This window comes from Agelaius tricolor, unplaced genomic scaffold (genome assembly GCF_023055355.1).
Source record: "Agelaius tricolor isolate 1412-34295 unplaced genomic scaffold, bAgeTri1.0.p SCAF_2, whole genome shotgun sequence".
Lineage (NCBI taxonomy): Eukaryota > Metazoa > Chordata > Aves > Passeriformes > Icteridae > Agelaius > Agelaius tricolor.
In genome coordinates, this window is record NW_027269262.1 from 46,881,725 (window position 1) to 46,902,595 (window position 20,871).

The 20,871-nt window shown below is 41.8% G+C and overlaps 1 protein-coding gene across 1 annotated transcript in view; it reads right to left on the reverse strand.

The window, feature by feature from the left end:
- The window catches only part of EMILIN2 (elastin microfibril interfacer 2), a 37,532-nt gene extending 18,425 nt beyond the window's left edge, over window positions 1-19,107 (reverse strand). The window contains exons 1-4 of the mRNA XM_071417822.1: window positions 18,886-19,107; window positions 18,666-18,788; window positions 4,955-5,130; window positions 1,217-3,151 (exon numbers count right to left, since the gene is read on the reverse strand). Coding sequence (XP_071273923.1) covers window positions 1,217-3,151; window positions 4,955-5,130; window positions 18,666-18,788; window positions 18,886-19,013 — 2,362 coding nt within the window. The 5' untranslated portion in view covers window positions 19,014-19,107. The remainder of the gene's footprint in view (window positions 1-1,216; window positions 3,152-4,954; window positions 5,131-18,665; window positions 18,789-18,885) is intronic.
- Window positions 19,108-20,871: the final 1,764 nt, after the last annotated feature.

A 20,871-nucleotide genomic window follows, 5' to 3' on the forward strand; every position in this document is an offset into this window, starting at 1 on the left:
TCCCTTCATGAGGCACAACTTGGCCATTCCAGAAAGAACACTCAAGAATCTCACATCTGATCTCTCCCAACCATCATCAGCTGCAAAAGCGCACAGGCTCTTCCCTCAGCACCTCTTCTAATTTTTACCCAGTCACAGAAATTGGCCTCTTACTTATCTCATACGTGCACAGAATTAAAACCAGAAGCATCAACCAACTGAAGAGTGCAGTTTCAAAACAGTCTCCAATTCCTATGATTTTGCGTCATGCTAAGAGAAACAGGAAAACAGCAACTCAGCTTCCTTCTGTAAACTTCAACTCTCAGGAAAACAACCCACTGCTGGAATTTGGAGCAAGAACTGCAGAGGGAACAGAGTAGCATTTGGCAAGGTCTCTAAACCTTCATTGCAAGGCTCACCAGCACGCTGAGGTTACCATTTCCCAGCGTTCTGGGACAAAGGGAATGTGTCCCAGCCTCTCAGCTGCTCTAATGCAAACTTAAAACAAACTGCAGGTGGATTTGCACCAGCATGCTGGACTATTAACAGAACTGGCTGAGGTGCTAAAACATTGCCAGCTGGAATGTGCCAAGTACTGCCAATGACCTTGTGGGAATGCAAGCTTCTGGGAGAGCTACGAAGCAGAAGTCTTATATTGCCATGCCAAGATATGCCAGAGCTCATTTGTGAAACTTCTAGATCAAAGAGTTGGTGCTGAATTATAAGTATAAACTCATGCTAAGAACACGACTTAGAAGAAACCTTTCTTATAATAAATTTGAATTAATTTGACTTCAGTTTTCTCTACTTGCTTTTCAATTTTCCCTGAGGAATACAGAATAATCTTCAACAACAAAACAAAACAAAAAAATCAAATCAAATGAATTGGCATAATACAGATAATAATTACAAAAAACTCACTTTAAAATCACTATTTGAAAACACTACTTTTCCCACTATCTTTATTCTAGCTCGAAGTAAACATAACAACATGTACAACTTCTTTTTGGTTTTTTTTTTTTTTTTTTCTTTTTGGAGGATACTTTTAAAAGCACTCAAAGTACTCTGTGGTGTTCTGCAGCAAATAGCCAAAATTAGTCACTGCAAAAATAAAGAAGGAATTGTGTAATATTTTTTCCTCCCTTGTTTAGTTCTTTTCTAAGAGTTTCAGAAAGGAAAGCCAGTTAAAAAACAAACAAAGAAGCAAAAAGTAAAAAAAAATAAGCAAGAAACTTACTTGTGTCAGGCTGAGATTTCAGCATGCCTTCAATGTCTGCGGTGATTTTGGAAACCTGACTATGAAACTGTTGGACAGAGTTTTTGAGGCCAGAAATATCAGTGGAATGCGATGCTATAGTTCCATTCATTTCACGGATGCAGTTCCATAAGCTGCTCACGTGCTTATTCAGACCTTCTTTTATATTCTGCAAGCTGTCTGAAACAGAGTCCAGCTTGCTACAGACTTTTTCAATATGTGAGACTCTGCTCTCAACATCTGAAACACCCTCCTGGACCCCTTGGGTCTTTTCTTTGCACTTGCTAAGATCATTCAGGACATGGTCATTCAATTGTTCTAGTCTGTCTTTCACTTCACCACAACAATTCTCACTGGAATGAGCAGTTTGATTCGCAAATGTCCTCTGCATTTGATCAATTTTTCGGAAGACACCTCTTTGTGTTTTTCTGCATGTAGAATTGACACCCAGAAGCTGCTCCCTGCAGCTACTCAGGCCATCTTGAAGATTTTTCATATCCTTATCAATGGCATTTAGATTGTATCGGAATACACGTACGTCTCTCTGCATTTTCTGGATGTCACGCTGGTTACCCTTAATTAAGTTGAGTTTCTCATTAAGAGAGCTATTTAGAGACCTCAGGACAACAGAATTATTCTCTGTTTTCAAGAGCAAGTGATTGTACTTGTCATTACAATCTTCTAGCTGTTTCTGAAGGTCCTCGGTGCCTCGCGGTGCAGACTGACATTTCTGCCCACAGAGCTGCTCAAGCGACAGCAGTTTGTCCTTCACAAAATTCATCTCTGCTGCAAACTGCTCATTTGCAAATCCAGCATCGCTGGGCAAGATAGGCCCAGGATTAGCAAACATTCCATCCGGGTCCGTGGTGTTGGCAATCTCCAAAATAGTCCCGCCTAGCCTGACCTCCAGCGCCCGCAGCTTTTGGTCAAACAAGTCTCTCAGTTCGTCCACCTCAGCAGCAATAGCACCACGGAGAGTCTCCTCAACGTAAAAACAGTGTTCTTCAGCATTTCGTTCTGTAATATTCATCCTTGCATCCAGCTCCTCCAGCCTCTCACCCAACACGTCTTCTAGATCTGGAGTTGACAATCGAATGATTTCATTATCTATTCTGACATTCAAGATCCTCTGTGCTTCCACAATTCTGTCAATCTTCTTATCTAAATCTTTCATCTGTTGGTCAAAGTCATTTCCCTCACCCTTCTTGCAACAGCTGGAGTTGTTTGATGGAATCTGAGTGCGGAGAGTATCTATTTCTTTCCTCAAGTCATTCTCTTTTCCTCTTATAACATCCATTATCCCTACACAGTTATTTTCACTGTTGTCATACTGCTGCTGAATATCCTCTAGTTTATAGTCACAGGAGTTCTTCAGATCTGCCATCTTCTTCTCAAATCCTTCCATTATTTCTTGCCTGAGGGACTCAAATTTTGAGTCTATATAGTCCTGATATATATTGTCACGGGGCATTGTTATTGTAGGTCCTTGTGCTGCCTCCTGCAGTTGTTTTAATTGTCCCTCATAGCCTTTTACTTTTCCATTCAGTTCCTCGAGCTCATCATTCCTCATCTTCAAGGCTTCTTTCACCTCAGCTAGCTCAGCTTTTATATCTTCCATTTCAAAATCAATAAAAGGGTCTTTTTGATCTTTATTGTTGAGGAGGCCTGGCAGCTGAATAGTGTCTGTTTCACCACCAACTGCACTGTCAGGCTCCGGGCGGTCGTAAAGGTTGTTCAGCCAAGTGACCAACATCTTGCTAGCATCTTCCTGTACAGTCAGCTTCAGGTTTTCATTCACACCTGCCACGGAGGACTGGAGTTCAATCACAGACCGTGTAAGTCTAAACAACTCGTCCTCAAGAAACTGCATTCTCTTCTCATATGGTGGAGGCGCCGGTGCTCCTGTTGGTTCTGCATCTGTTTCCCAGAAATAACAAAATGTGGATGTAAATATTCCCAGTGGTACCTGTTTTAATAAGCTGCAGTTGACTTCACTTTTCTTTAAAATGAAATAATGGTTTAAACTGCCTAATGCTTGCTGTTTTTTCTGTTCTTATTTTCAGTTGTTAGTAATTAATACATTATCAAAACCCTCAGAACTAGAAGTTTTAGCACAGTGACCAATTCCTACCAAGGTACAGTGGCCATAAAGAAACTGGAAACCATCCTTCCTGTTCAGCAATGGATTTAAGCTATGGCATGTATAACAGACCAATACAGGTCCATACACATCACCTTAGAACCACTGCATCTCCTATAACAATAATTTGCTCCTGAATTCCCACTGAAAACTTCAGTGGCAGTCAATTACGTGCCTGAAGTGGGTTTGTGCTTCCGTGTTTTACTGACCTGGGACCCAATTATACATCCCATACATGACACAGGGTTCTGCAAGACACTCCAGTTATCACACTTGCTTCACAAATACCTAACTATTTGGGATACATCTAAGTAGGCAATAAAAACATGTATAAAACTGTAAAATTTACACATTCAAAACTACTAGATTAAAATAACTTATACTCATTGTATGAAAATCAGAAAGAGAAGACTTTTAGTTGCAATCTACTTTTTACCTATCATAAATCAATTAATGAATCTGAATCTTGTCATTGGTAGGACCTCATTTACAAAGCCATGTACAAATCTGGATGTTCAGTTTCACACAAAATGTGTAACAACTGCAGAAAATCCAGAACAAAAACTCAGAAAACAAACATTATCAGAGGTCAAGAAAGGATAAACTGCAGGAAAAGTCAAAAGTAATTTTTAATTTTGCCTAGAAGAGAGGAGAAGGATATAGATATCACCATGTTTTATTATCATCTTTTGGAATTAATATTTTAGGTTGGCTAACAAAATACTTTAAAAGCTTGTTCTTAAAGCAGGTATATAATCTATGGGACTAGTTTGAAACCATATATTCAGTCATTCAGTACATTCCACCACACAGAAAACACATGTGGAAATCTGACTAAGTGTTATATGTGACACTAATCTCCAATTATGTTGGAAAAAGTCCTTCAGAAGGAAACATCTGTTTATCATTTTTTCTGAATGGAGAAAAGGCATAATATGGCAGTAACAGCATTCCTTCTTGCCCTTTCAGAAGACAGTATCTTACACAAACAAACATCATTCATTCTTTAAAATATTTTTCAGAAGTTGAGGCTTATCCATACTAATTCTCTTACCCCTTATTAAAGCACATAATCTAATGTGAATCTGTAAAATCTTTAGAATCTTAAACAAAACATTGTGAAACTGCTAGGAACTCTTATGCATCATTAAAATTAGTGTCTGTGTTTTCAGGGGTTTTTGTGGGTTTTTTGTTTTTTTGGGGGGGAGGGGTTGTTTTGTTTTGTTTTAGTAATATTCCTTTTTTTTTACCTGAACATTGGAGAAACCACAAAAAAAAAAAACAAACCAGCCCTGTAAATTCTTACAAAACCCACAGTCTTTACCTAAAGGTTTTTTGGAACCATGAGTAGTCAGCTGGCATTTCCAGCCAGTGTTCTGCAGCCCATTCCTCTGTTATTCTTCAGGAAATTCTCTGTATCAGGCCTGCTATTGCCTGGCTATTATTTCCCCACCTCACAGAGTCTTTCACATGGCTTTTGTACCTGACAGCAGCTGAGTTCAGTAGAAACCATAATGATTAGAAGACAAAAGAAGAAACCAGACATGACTGTGCTTACCAAAGTTCAGACAAAAAGTTACCTGTGCCTTTCTTCACGGCAGCTCTCGCTGGTGTTGTGGGACGACGAGCAGTGTTTGGCTTTTCTGCAGGTCCTTCCCTGCAGTCCTCCCCTTTGTAGCCAGGACAACATCTCCATTCCAGCTCTGTCACTGTCTTATATGCAACTGTGTATCGAGGTCTGAAACTCGTTCGGTATCTGCCAAAACAGAGAGCATTTTAAACAATCCATAACCTAAGCTGCTAGTTAGATTAAAGTTAAAAATAAAACAGGTTTCGGGACCTTTTATAATGAAAATCAAATACTTACAGCTATTATTCATTTTCTGCTTTAAATGTCAAATGAACAAATGTTTCTGTCTAGGTTTTAAAGCTGCCTCCACTCAACACAGTCATGATAGGGAGCCATGGAATAGGGGCTTTCATGTATGAGCAGAGGGATAAAATTCTATGGCAAGTGAAGGTACAACTCATCAGACACCACTGACAGTACCCGTGACCACCAGTGTCTTAGACTACAAATTCAAAATGTTTTTCCTCTAATTTTTCATTGGAACCCTTCCCCCAGGGCTCTTCTGAACATCAAAAAATGCTTCTGCCTGCTTAGCCCCATTTGTATTTCCACAGTCTCCACTTAAACCATTCCTCAGAAGCCATATGTACAGCACAGTCAAAGCTGGAAGGGATATTCCAGAGAAGGACAAAATGCTAGAAGTGTGAGTCAGACAAGGACATGAAAGAAGGAATCAGATGAAACACTACAACCAACAAAGAAATCAACTCTTTCCTACTTCATCAGTTAAGCTGAAGAGGGTCTGGCAGACAAACCTGTATGCCCATTATGTACATACAACCTTGAGCTTCCCTGATTAACCACTCAAAAGTTAATAAATTACAAACTAATTCTGGTTGTGCAACTTTCTTTAACCATAGACTTCTTCCATAGCTTGCCTTGAAACACATCCCACATGTTCAGCTGCAGTCAGACACTGTGGTATCCCAGCAGAGCATAAGCAGAGCCTATGCTATTGGGTAAAACCTAAATCAATTTAAGGTACAGCTCATTTTGGATTGAGACATGAGGAAAATGAGGAAAACAGGGATTTGCCACCTGAGCTCTATAAAATGGTATTCTTGGAACACACAGAAACAGTAAGTCATCCCAATTTCTCACGTGAATTCCTTTCTCTCAATTAAACTAGCATCATGCTACTAATTTCCCTAAAGCTTTTTCAGATCTTTTGTCCTTCAGATTATTTCAGATTAGAACAGTGTGCAGGCTCATTTCACAGCTGAAGTGTCCCTAAACAGTTATACCAGCAGAATAAATCAGGACAGCAGCAAAGCAATCTACAGGAGCTCTGTAATAGGTTTCAGCCATAGCCTGGCTGGGCTCACAGGGAGTGTATCCCGGGACAGAGAGAACACAGGACAAAACAGCACCAGAAACAGCCATGCTATCACAGAAAAGTCACCTATTTCACTGAACATGGCATGCTATTAACATCCAAAATTCCTAACTGGTCAAAAAAAAAAAAAAAAAAAATCAGTAATCAGCTACCAAATGGAAAGAAGTAAATCTTACAGACTGTGAAACATTTCCTATTGGAAGTCACAGAGTGAGAGTGAGCTTACTGTTACTCTTCAAATCTTCTCCTGCCATGCATGCAAATAGTTGCTGAAATTTTATTCAATTTTATATAATATAATGTCCCCCATCTGACAGCCATTTGCTGTCCCTTTTTGCCAAGCTGGTTAACAAACTTGCGGTGGTGTGCTTAAAATATTAACTACTAATTATGAATTTGTTTCTCTTCCAAACGTATCTTTCCCAATTCTGCCACAACATTGACTAATTTCTGCACTTGGGAAATACTCGGTGTTATTTTGCATTGTTATTTGGTTTATGACTTCTCATTTAAGGGGTAAGAGCTGCTTTCACTAGAGACAATCATATTTTTTTCCAACTATTTCTGGGCCAGAGTAGTTTGTACTAATAAGCCTCTCTGGATTCAGTTTTTCTGTGGATCAGCATAGGAAGGCAGGATCTGTGCTTTATCTCTGCCTATGAGCTGCTCATAACTGCAGTGGTTTGCTGTGCCTGTCAGCTTTTCCGACTCTGGCTTGGAGCATGCAAACTCAGGGTTTCCAATCCTTTTATACCTTCTGAACACCATATATGAAACAGCTGTAGACTTCACTCCAGCTCATCATTTCTTCTACAGTTTTCACTTAAACATCTGCTGAATCCTGTTTACAAAGTACAGAAATCCCAATGGCAAAGTGCTTTAAAAATTAAATAGAAGAGTGCAATGTAGAGGGCACCACTGGGGAGAACAATATCCCGGCCACCCAGGAACTTCCTTTTCTTTCTCCCTTATCTAAAGATCTCCCACATCTTCTGTAGATAATTTGGGTTTGAATCCTTTCCTTCCAGCTAGCTGCCAGAGTCAGGAGAAACAGGATTAGCTAGATACTTTAGTGTTTTGAAGTGGTTTTGAAAGTCATTACAACCTCTCTCACAACCACCACATTACTGAAATGCAAACTCTGAACTTCCAGATCAGTTTTCCCATGCCGGAAATGGTTGTACATACTTCTGTATGATTTCCATAAAACACTTAACTGCTCCTAGCTTTGTGTGTGTTCCTCTTTTTACTTTCAGGGCCAAACCCCTTCCTGAAAAATACGGTATTTTGGTTATTTTCAAACGCCAAATCTCTCTTTTCTCCCAGCAAAGTTTTAAGAATATAGCTGAAACTAATTTTATAAAATGAGTACGAATTACTTATATGCAAACTGTGCTCTTCTTCACTCAAATTACATGGTGAGGATTTTCCATCACATTTCTAACAATTTTCTCTTTTAACACCTTCTCTGTAGTCATATTCATCAATAGAGACACTTTCTGATGGATTCAACAGTCAGAAAAATATTAAGTAACAACCAAATACAAAAGAGGAATATAAATAAATAAAAAGAAATCAGTATTTTTCCAATGTTAAAAATTAAAAACTTTTCCAAACTCTATCTCAAAAATAAAAAACAGGCATGTTTGACATTCTCACTCTTCTTTGTTTTACCGCTTCCTGATCCTAATAGGCATAAAATGCTTAAATAGGATTTAATTTAAAAAAAAATTGAAAAACAGTCCACTTCTAAAAAATTCTTTCAAGTTTGAAACAACACAAATTGGAACTGTTTTGTTTTCAGATATGGTACATCAAATACAGATTAACCTGAATCCTAAATCACAATTCTCCTAGAGCCAAAATAAGCTAGAATCAGAACATTTCAAAATCTGGATCTAGCACAGCTTTCATATTCACACTTTGAACTCTGGTGAGAAGACAGTTATACTCATGGATGGCTCAAAAATTCAACTGGGATTTACTTACTAAGAACTACTTCTCTGTACTGCCAGTCCAGCAGAATGAATCTACTCCCATTTCCTCCAGGAATACTAGACATGTAAGGCTAGGAAACAGGAACTTACATAGCACTTCTCTATTTTGAATACAGTCACATAAAAATTTCTTAAAAATCACACCTTCACTGCTACAGCTTCTCTACCAATGACATTCTTCAAGCACAACTGCTGTGCAAGTTGCAAGGAATGGTGTCACTGTGACAGCACCATCCAGTCGCACTGACAAATGACAGCCACCAGCATGCATCCAGCCCCAGGGATTTCTCAATCATACAAATGCTTTTTAAAGTCAGAACTTTGCTCACTCAGTGAATTTCAGTGGAGGATCTGGAGACTTTCAGGATTTTGCTAGGATATAGCAGTCTAACAGCACTGAACAAAATTATGTTGTTGGTTACAATTCTAACAAAATAAACCATAATTGTCTCCTAGGGACCACATCTCTAATTTATGATTCTATGCACGTGAAAGACACAAGACTGGGAACTATCACAACATACAAATTAGACATGTCTTTATTTAAATCTGCAGTATTCTGAATCCAATTACTCACTCATAGTCATAGCAAACTTAAAATACACAATCACAAACACACAAAACACACAAAACGCACTCAAGGTAGCCAGACAGACAAAATGTTCCTTCTCTATAAAGCTGGATAAAGATACCTGGTTGGAATGTAACATCCAGTTCCACATGGTTTATCTGGCAGGTGTCAATCTTTACAGAGTTACCTAGTGAGGCAATTTTGTCAAAAGGGTCCACAAAAGTTTCCTAAGTATCTTAAAAATGAAGGCTCCACTTTTACACCTTTATATGCTGCGATGCAATTCAAAACCAGTAAAACATCAAATCTTCCTCTGGTTGACCTGGATTTCTGCTATTCAAATAAATGTTAATAAACATAATTACTTTCACAAGTATTCTTTAAAAATACTAATTTCTTATGTGGTTAGAAGTTGCATATAACACACCAGCATTTACTGTGCCTAGTCATTCCATTCTCGTGTGGACTTCAAGTCCAAGATGATGGTCATAATCTCTTGATGAATTGAGCTAAATACTGAAATAATTCTTTCATAAGGCATAAATAAAGGTTAAATTTCAACCGTCTCTAATCTTTCATTGCAACAGAGAACATAAGAACAGCTGTTTTTTAGGAGTTTTTCCACAACAGGCTTGTAACTACCCACGCCTACTACCTTCACCATGAACTCAACGTGCTGATCAAATGAGAAAACACACCCAAAACATTAATACAAACCTGCACTTTTATTATCTTAAATTGAAATGAAGATGTACAGGGTGACAACAGCTCTCAAATATTCCTCTTCTTTGAGAGAGAAGTACTTCCATAGGAAAATGCTTTAATTAAAAGTCCATGTTTGCTGCAAATGCTGGACATTTTCACTGGGGAATGAGCTATAGTATTCTCACAGTGCTAAACCACAGAAGGAAACAGTTAACACTGATACTTGGAATGTCACCTAATAGCGATAAAACAAATCAGAAACATTTGGACGAAATTGGTGGGAAAACATATGGCTCAGCTCTGAAACTGGATATTAACATTCAACCTTTTGGGAAATGCAATGAGATAAGTGCCACCACCTCCTCACCGCGAGGAAGGGACCACAGAATCAGCATGTTTCTACATAAGCAGTGTACAAAATGTTTACTCTGAGCACACAGCTTCAAGGTTGGTCCAAAATTCTGTAGTGGTTGGAACAAGTCCCATGACTTCAGCAGCCTGCAAATTTCTGTCTTTATAAAATAGAAGATATCAAATCTACACTATTTAACATTTTTATTGCATGTAGACACATTCTTTGTAAGTTGCATCATCTGGTAATTGTATTTATACAGTTATACTATATTTATATAGTCCCAGGCATCCAAATCTCCAATATATTGCAATGGGAGCACAGAACTGGCATATAGACACCATCCAAAAACACTACCTAGAAGATGTAATTAAATGCAATCATATTTTGACTAAACATTTTTTATTTTGTAGGCTGAAAATACTTCTGCTGAAAATAGAAGGTAACCTTATTGGCTGTTTATGCTACACAAACACTGAACTAGAACCCATTAATCCCATGTTTCCTGCTTCCCAAACGTGCAGGCTTATTTGTATTCCCTACAAATGGTGGCAGAAATCCAAGTTCCACCAAAATCTTTGCAGGTTTTTGCAGCTGTCACCGTGCGTTTCAGCACTCACCTGGATTTCAGGTGCTCCGTGTGTAGGTAAGGATAGGTTTTAGTTGTCTGTATTTCCATCAAAGCCAACAGCAGTAGTCCACACAGACAGCAGAGTCAAAACAGAGCTGCATTTTACCCTAAAGTCATCATTTACATCCTGTTACCTACGGAGTGTGCTGGACACCACTGACCTGCACCTGTGTCCCATCACTGCACGTCTAAGCTCCCACACTCAGATTCACCCCTCTGCATACAGGGCAGACAGTTTGGGTCAGGGTGAATCAAATCCCACCTTTGTTTTGTGTTCTTTGATTACCTTGTTACTATACAGCAGCACCAGCAGCTAGCTTGTGTTTCAGCCCACAGATGAGTTTAATTTGAAAAAAATGTGTCTCTCCCAAGAATTTATCCTAAGGCATTTATAGCAAGCAGCAAAAAGATGTTTTGATGCAAACAGATAAACCTACAGAAGTCTAAGTATTGTGTGACAGCAAGCCATCAAGGCTGTAATAAATCCCAATTATACAATGCAGCGAACGTCTATTTAAAAAGAATCCTATTGCACCCTAAAATAATTTTCCATTTCAATCTGGCATTAGAGACACTAAGCTGATTCTTACAGATAGACTTAAGCAAGTCTTATCTTTACACTGCTATTTTTCCTTTACCTGGCATTTTTTCTTTCCAGAATTTATATAAAGTAGGTTAGTAAATGTCTTTACAGGCATTGGGGTCTGGGCAATTACATTTTCTTGAGAAAAATGCCACTGACCTTAGACACTAGTCCAGTGCCTGGCCCACTCACAGACAGCCAGACTGAAGTTCCTCAAAGGCCTTTGGATAACATAATAATCAAAATAAAAGATATATAATGAAAAACAAGAAGAAAGTATTTTAGATTTTTTTGTGCTGGGAGAAACAAAGTTTTGAGGCACTCCAGTGGAAAATATTAAGTTATGACAAGCATCACTGGTGCATATGACCATGGAGGTTCAGCTTCTCCAGGCTTGCACAGACCCACAAGGGAGTTCTTAATAAATTTTGCAGTCATGTATAGCATGGCCAACATTTGTACCAGATCTGTACTGAGCTAAATCCTGAAGAAAAAACTGCTACTGGCTGAGAGGATCAACAGGGAAGAAACTAAAGAAAAGCAAGGGAATGAGTCAAAGCACTCTGCATCCACAGGAACACCATTACCTGCTGTGTACACACCCAAGAAATCACCCATCCAGGTCACTGCAAAGAGTGCTTTAGTATCTGACTATGAAGGCACTGTAATTTTACTGAATGTTTCAGAAAACAGGAATGAGCATTTAGAGACTCAGTACTTTTTTCCATTGGTTATTTTTACTTGGTGGCTTCACGCTAAGCATGGAGGGAGAAGATGGCCTTCCATCTGGAAGAAATTGCTAAGTGGGCAGGGACCTGGCACAGGTGATTGTATTACTCCTTCATTCAAGGAAGGACAAAGTTGGATTTGTCTATCCCTAAATAAAACTATCATCTCATCTAGTGGTACCAGGGAAGAAGCAGCCAACTGTGTTGCCCCAGTCAGCTCACAACTGCCTGGTCTCTGGTACTTTGTTGTCTTCAACACTGAACACTGTTTCAATACATCTGAGAGAATCTGGCTGAATTTTACTGCAGAGTTTGTGTTTTCTTCAGTAAGAAGGACAGAAGATTACAGGAACTGGTAGAAGACAAAAACATTCAATTATTCTCAGGCAACACCACATGGTTTCATTTCAAAGTCTCCAAAATTGCCATTGTTCACTACTTATACAATGGATTTTATGCCACTCAGCTGGAATTCTTCTATCAAAAAAAGATGAGATTCAAACTACAATTTTTTCTCTTGGGAGATAAATGTTTTTTTGTGGGAAGAAAGAACCAAGGGACTGCACACTCTGAAATATGACCTCATGGCTCATACTAGTGATTTCTTCTTGTTGTACATAAATCTTCACACACACATACACAAATACCTACCTATCTAACTCTCTCGTAGCTGCCAAGGATTTTATTTTCAAAAAGCTGACCACTAAAGTCCAGTAGAAAATGCACAGAAGTTTAAAATGTTAATACTCCTAATGTTCATAAATTATCACTATGTAGGCATCCTCTTCTTCTGAGCAGCAAAACAAGGACACAGGATGCATTTCAGTAACTCAGAGCCAGAGATAGCCTGTGGCAAAGCTCAAAGCACAGCTTCAATCTTGGGATTAACAATGTTGAAATGCCAGTCAAACACATGGTAACAGACCAACAGTAAACTATTAAAATCCCACTTAAATAGAATGGAAAGGAGAAGCCTGAAAAGACAGACCTTTCAAAAGGATTTCTGGGAAGTTTTGTAGAGTGGCAATGTGATGTGTTCAGTGATGGAACAGGAACAACTCTGCAACAGGTTATATGTTTACAACATCAGCACCTGCCTCTCCCAGCAGCAGGGACCAAGTTTCTCACCTTACACGAGTGGAGAGATGAAGTGGGGATGCAGAGCACTGCTGCTGATAAAGCTGCCTGAAAAACTGAGCTCCAACAGTATCTCTTCTGCTTCTCTGCCCATGAAATAAGCTGTTTTCTAGAATGCTCTAGAAAGAGCTGTTGCTGAGAGATTATTTGAAAATATACCCAGATGAAACAAATAACCAATACTTTCAGGAAGACAAGAGCTAACCTGTGGGATTAAGTGGGACCCCGACTTCAAGAATAAAACAGGGCATTGTTTTGAGAGCTGTTACTTTTCAAGACACCAAGTTAAAAGTGAACCAGAAGGGAAAGGAAAGATGAGATGCAAATGCACAAATGAAGTCAGATGGGAGTCATAATATCCCCAATGTGTAAAAGTGGCACTGCCCACTGTCTAATGGTACAAAATTTTCCTTGATTATTTGGGTGATTTATGATGAAATACACTAAATGGCTCAGCAGCTCCCTGCAAATAAAAATTTATTGCTTTGGCAACAATTTGGTGCTTAACAGAAGAGGCCCCAGACCTCCAGGTCACACATTTCTCAAACCAGAAAAGCATGAAACTTTGAGTTATCACATTAATGGGAAGTGAAGAGCAGCATGGGATTTTTTTTTTTTTTTTTTTTACATTATTGCAACAAACTCAAATGATGTGTGAAATGAGAATTGCCTGTCCAGTTCACAGAGAAGAAAGACTGTGCTGCATTCAGTGTGTGGAGACAGAGATGCACAATTTCAGGCTTGGGGAGACAGCCAGGAAAACTTACCACACCCAGCAGGATCTCAAAGATTTTCAAACAAGCACTCCAGGAGACTAAAGTTTTTTTAGGTTTCCTTACTGTTTTCAATGCACAAGCCCCTAGGCTAACCTCCCTATGTAGTCAGCTAGCTGGAGCCTGTACAAAGAAATTCTGCTTCATACAAAATACACAAAGTTGGAAAGAAAGTCCTGAAGACCTTTATAGATACTTGGAGGGGAAACATCAAACAGCTCTCGCTTTCCCTTCAAGTTTTTTGTGCATCCTGAAAGGTTTTTTTTACAAGATATGTGCTGCTGGAAACCAGTGGCAAACACAGGCTCAACCTGTGCTGACTTGTATATCTGAGGTTTGCTCCTGCCTGGTGCTGAGCACTCTGACACTGATCTGCATGCTTGATTTCTAGCAACAGAACACTCCCAGAGAAAACTACTCTGGGACTGCTAGAAGGTTGAAAACTACATGGGGATTTCCTATATGTTCCTAGACTGGGGCTGATGTGCTCCACCCAGGTCATTCTGGGGTTGCCAGATGGATAAAGCCATTCAACTTGAACTGGATGTCTCATGTGAGGGTTTTCAGTTATAAAATTTCCACTTTTACCCAGTAATATATTGTTAATAAATGTAAAATACTGCTGATTAAAAGCAGTGTTTTGCTCGTAAGTAGTAATTTGTTCTGATGTTTGTAAACGCAGAAAACTTTTAGTAACATTCTCAAAAGTAATTTCAATCTTGTGCTTTGAATCCTCTGGGCCATGAATAAAATCGTGATTAGTTTGGTACTGGGCTTATTAATGATAATTTGAAAGTATATAATGACAAGAAGTTGGAAAATATTGCTCAGTGAGAGATTTGGAGGGTCTTGCTAATTTACCTATTGCTTCATTCATCATTTTCTGGGTCATTTTCTAAATGAAATAATGGGCTTGCCAAGTATACATGTATCATTAGTGTTAAGATGAGAAGTTTACACTAAATCATGAAATTCATTCCTCACATGCTGAAGACAGATGACCTGAGCACACACTCACTTCAGCAAATTAATGGGGGTTGGTACATGAATTAGGAAATCTGATAAAACATCCTTCCTTCAAGTCCCTGAGCAACCTTATCTAAGTTGAAGCTGGTTCTGGTGTTAGCTGGGGGCTATGAGGGGATTGCATGACCTCCAGAGGTTCTCATCAAGATTTTTTTTGTTTTGTTTTGTTTATGACCTCTTAGGGGGAAGTCTTGTTTGCAGTTCTGTAGCAAAGACATAAAACGTCCAGAAACAGAAAACGCCCCAGAAAACATTCAGCCAATTCAGTTCACTTCAGAATTTAAAATCAAAGCCTTACTAGTGGAAGTAGCTTTTCCCAAAAGCACCGGGCCATAACCTGGTGCACCTCTGGTACAGCCAGGTGTACCCACACACTACAGAACAAGGGGCAAAACAAACAACTGCTAGGACAGCATCCTACCCTGAACCACCTATAGTGACAATAGAGGATTGTCCCAAGCAAGCCACAACCCTAAAGAGTGTGTAGGATCCAACCAGAAAGGCAACGTGTTTTTTCTTTTAGAAATAGATAATGCTACTAGTTACAAGTTGGTGTTATTGCTAATTAAGTTACCAAACCATTCATAAGAAAGCTAGGAATGGAAATTCATGACAAAAGAAGCGGTGAGGGGTCAATTATTTATGAAGCAATATTAAATTTCAAAACATCCAAGCTCTTTCTAGTGAGTATAAACACTAATATTTTTGTACCTTTCAGCCCAGTGACCCATTAATAACAAAGTTTCTCTTTCCTTTGCTAGTCACTTTTAAGAAAAATAAATCAGGAGCCTCTCACACTTCAAAGGGAACATACTTCAAAGGGCATTTCTGCTCTTTCTTTCTACTCTCTTCCTATCTCTTGAGCAGCCACACTTCAACTCACATTCATCCCTGACACCTTAATCAGCCAAAGTATTCACCAACTTTTCAGCAAGGAAATGCACTATTGAGCCCAAGTACCTATAAAACAGTTAAACAACGAAGTGTAATAATTTCCTGAATTTCAGCTTAACCTTTCAGGAAATACACCCTGCAGGCAAAGTGAATTTACAGTTAACAATCATGGAAGTGTAGTCATTCCAACAGGGGGCTTTAGGGTTTTTGTCTTCAGACAAATTATATTTTAATGAGCCTAAAGGGTAGATAAAATGGGTTCATGCATGCATATGATTTTAGGCTTAATCACCAGATCTCGCTATTAAAAAAAAATTAAAAATTCAAAGACAAATCAGGGCTGACTATAATCCATATCTGCAACACATACTCCCTTGTCTGTAAAGAACACATGGAATTCAGGAGTACACTGCAAGTTTAAGGCAGTGAAATGCTCCCCTGTAAACTGCAATCTAAGTAATTGTTATGCATAACCCAGACTACACTAGATGGGCTCTTTAAATCTAGTCTTAAACTAATATAAACCAACAGTAGATTAAAAAATAGACCTGATAGGACTTAAGTACTAATAAAACAGACACATCCATGATACAGTTAAGGAATTCTTTGTTTGGTTTGGATCTCACTGTCCCCACTGTCTGCAGCTGAATGAGCTCTTAGAAAAACCATGGGTATCGAGAGGAAACTACACAGGGGCTGCACTTTATTCCCATGAATATCTGCTATTTAGCTCATGTCAAGTTCTCTGTTCAAGTGTATAAAGGAGAAAAAAAGAGAGTAAGTTCCACAAAGTCCTCACAGTCATTTCTTTGTTGTTTTACAGCTCTTTCCTATTTTTGTGAACATCAACTAGCAAACATATATAAACACATTTTGTTATTCAGGCAGCTACTCCTGAATTAAACAATATTTTTCACAGGAATCAAGTTAGGAGTTTTCAGCATTTGAGGCATGTATTTCAAACTTTTTGGATGAGCACCTTTCTTACTCTGCCACTGAGAGTGTATATGCAACAGACACAAAAGTAAAATGACAACCTATAAACAGTTTTGAACACAATAAAATGTCAAGATTTTGATATTCCACCTTCTCTTGGTGTTAATCAGCTGCCACTACAGAAGAAATATATTTCATGGTAATAATAAGGAATATTTTATGTTAAGAACAAGGAATTGTTCTGCAGTTGCCACTATGGTTATGAAGAAAATAACAGCGATGTTCACCAAAGAAAGTCAAACAGAGGAAACAAAGTCTTATGATAAGCATCTAATTCCATTCTCAAAAGAACAAAAAAACCCCATGGGACTGGACACATCTGGTGAGACCAAATGTCTGTTCAGCCCCACATTCTCTCTCTGACAGCAGCCAACTCCAGATGTTTAGAAGCACAAGGACAGACAATGCCATTTCAGAGAACCACAGAGAAATCTGGAAGGGATGGGACTTGTGGAGGTTGTGCAATCCAGCCCCCTGCTCATGCTGGGCTTCCCCTTGTCACTCCTGCCAGTAATCTCACACTCTCGGTGCAGGAATTTCCTGAGCTAGAAGCAATGCCTTCGCACTTTCTTCACTATCTGCTAGCAGATAGTCCATGAAAGTCCTAATTTACCGCCTCTGAAATTCCTTATCTTAATGCTTGGTGATTTATGTGTTTAAAGAGCTCAGTTTCAACCCCTCCTCATGGCTCTGTAGCTCCACTAAGAGACTTCTCGGGATAGAGGGCACACCCCATTACACATCCACAAACTCAGTCAGAAGTCCAAAATGGCCAGTTCCAGACTCCGAAGGGAAACAAGGGAAGTTACACAAGACAGTGTTACTCAGCTGTCTGCTGTGTTTGTTTTTTCCCCTCCAATTCTAGTATTTATATAGAGAAAAGCTGGGTTTTAACAAAAATAACAACCCAAACAAACAGAAAGCAGCACATTTGAATGCCAAACACCCAACACCTATTGTCACCGACCCCAGGGTGGCAGCATCATCGGTGTCTGAAGTTCTATTTCAGTAGTACCCAGGATCTAGCAGTATCTGTCTCATCATCACTGTTTCATGCCAAAATAAAAGCTAGTTACTGTAACTTTATTGTAAAACACTCTTCATCACCACCTCAGCCCAAGTCTAAGCTTATGACAATCTACGCGTGTCTTTCCAGCAACTTCTTGGGGATGCTGAAATGGTTTCACAGAGTGCATTTGCCTAGAGCTTTCAAACAGAAATGTGTAAATATTAGTGCCTTTCAAGTGGAAAAATGAGGAAAGGAGATTTCCCTGTGATTAGCCAGCAGGTGAGACCCATCTGTTCCCTAATGCTCGCTATAGCACACCTTGCTGTAGGTAGCCACTCCACAGATATCCACGTGGTCACATGCACGAAGATTAAAATCAAGCAAGCAACTTTACATTACCCCCCATAAAATCTGCCCTGGCCGCTCCCCTTGCTGGATAACAGACAGGGACACGCAGACTGTAAAGGCGCTGGCTCACGTTCCTGGCTCTCCCTTTGCGCGCCGATCCAGCACCTCGGAGGAGCAGCAATAAAACCGGTTTGGAGCGCGGCTGTGCGCCGGCAGCTCCGGCCCAGGCGCGCTCCCAGCAGCGCCAAGGTGCGCTCCTGGTGCCCACGGAAAGCAGCCCGCGTGCTTTCCGCCCGCCTGCACGCCTCTCCGAGCCGACGAGGTGTGCCAGCGCAGCTCCCTCTCGGCAGCGCGGAGCAGCAACTCAATCTGGCTCTAATTAGCTCCGGCATTAGCCCGCTGTCCGCAATGAGCGAGCGCTTTGTTCGGGGCGCGCTGGGGACCAGGGGCGCTCCGCATCCCCTGCCACAGCCCTGTGCCTTTCGGGGTGCCGAGAACCACCCTGCGCTCCCCCGGGGCTTAGCAATGGGCGGCCAAGCGCTCTCCCTGCCGAGGTCGCCCCCTGCGCTACTTACACCAGGGTGGGCTCGCAGGGGAACTGGTTCCAGGCGCACTTGTACTGGGCCTGGACGTAGCTCTCCGTCCCGTCCAGCACCGAGCAGCTCACGTTCTTGTTCACTATGTAGGCGCACCAGTTCCTGGGGGAGAAGGACAATGTCGGTCAGGCACGCCGGGCTCCGCAGCCCGGTCCGGCCCGGCCGGTCCCGCAGCGCGCCCCGGGCGGGCGGTACTCACTTGCTGCGGGAGCCCGGCCGCGAGTACGGCAGGTGCGGGGTGCCGTGGCTTAGCCCGGCGGCGCCCAGGGCGAGGAGGAGCGGGAGAGCCCATCCCGAGGGCGGCGCGGGCCCCGGGCACAGCTCCATGGGGCGACGGGCAGCGGCGGCGGGCGAGCGCAGCGGGCCGGTGCCTCTCCGCCGGCTCCCTCCGTCCGTCTGTCCCTCCGTCCGTCCCGCCCGCTCTCAGCTCCCTCACTGACGCAAATCCCCCCACCCCGTTTCCGCCCTCCACGGCGGCTCCGCACCCCCCTCCGGCCAAGGCGCCGCTCCCCTCCGCCCGCCCGGCCGGCCCCGGCCCCGGCCCCCGCCCCGCTCCAGCCCCCGGCCGGGCAGGAGCCCTGCGGCAGCCCCCGGCCCCATGTGGCGCCGCGGTCCCCTCGGGCAGCCCCCGCTCCCCGGCCCTTGCCTGAGCCGACAGCCCCCGTACCAGATTTTCCCCCAGGAAAGCTGATGGGAGGAGAGGCCGGGCTCCTGGGGAAGAGCCGGGCTGCTGGGGCAGAGGGCAGCCCGCGAACCGCGGGGAAGGGGACACCGGGCTCTTCAGGTGGGGCCGGTGCGGACGTGCTGAGCTCCCGGTGTCTGAGGCTGGTTTGCTGCTCTGTGGCAGCCCTGTGGTCCTGCCTGACACCCGTGCCGTGAGGTGGTGGTGTTCCTTTCGTGGCCCGATGACGGCTCATTTCACCCACTGTCATGGGAAGGGTGCCGAAGCTACCTCAGCGAGGGATGTAAGCCTTTAATTGTAAGGAGAGGTGTTCACTGGGCAGAGTGAGAAATGGGGATTCAGCTTCACTTGGCTGTTAAAATCCAACGCAAGCACCTTGACTGAGTGGCCTGCCCGTGTGAAGCCATCCCACCGAGAGCGGGACCGCATGGATGCCCTTCTATCATCCTCAGCTCCTTCTCTTTTATGAGTTGGATTTTTGGGCTGAAGTGACACTGAACAAAAGCATGGAGGCTGAGCCAGGGCAGGCTGCTCCCACCAGTGGGAAGAGGCAAAGTGAGAGAGCGATCTTTGGGTGGAGAATAGTTTGGGTGGAGATTTGGGAACATTGCGAGCTGCTCCTGCTGAGCCTGACCGGCCCCAGCCCTGCTCCCAAGGCCTCCCATGGCCTACAGCAGCTGCTCAGGCTTTCCTAGCTCTCACTGCAGGCAGAGCCAGCAGCAGGGCAGGGCTCTTCCTTCTGCTGCAGGCAGCAGCCTGCTGACCTCATCATTTGCCCCGACCTGCTGAAACAGGCAAATTTCATCTGCCAGTCTTACTGGGAGTCTCACCCAACAGCTTCCCTCTGCAAGTCTGCAGGGAAATAAGCTTTAAATGCTGAGGTCAAAATGATGCATTCAGACTGGTTTTTAGGAACTGTTTCATTGGAAATATACACTAAAGCTTCCCGTCCCCTAGAGAAATGTGTGCCATTACAGATGCATCGGAACACTTCATTGGCAATAAATAGCAATGGAAAAAGATGAGATGTTGCTTCAATCTGTCCTATTTCACTTGAAACCCTTCTAATGCTCTGTAGATGCTTTAAAGAGGATAACACCTCACTCTCTTAAGAAATTATGCTTTAACCTTCTCAAGGGTTAAACAATTTCCTGTGCCACTGTTTGCATTCATGGAAGCATGTAATTGGGTTTTCATTATTTGTGCTGGCAGAAATTATCTGGAGTTTCCCAAGCCTGTAGAGAGCAAGACTACAGTTCAGTTCCTAAAAAGCAATGAAGAAGGCTTTTTCTTCCTTTCCCCCTTCCTCACTCAGCCAAGGAACTCATGAAATTTGTCCTTTTCCAAAAGGGATGAGCAACATGGAAGAGCTGCACATTGTCCCACAAAGGGAAAGTCATTAAATAATGAAAGGCTGAGGTCATGCCTGTCTTGAGAATGACTGCATAGTACAAAAATTAATACACTGATTTAAACAAAATGAGCATGGAGCAACAGAATATT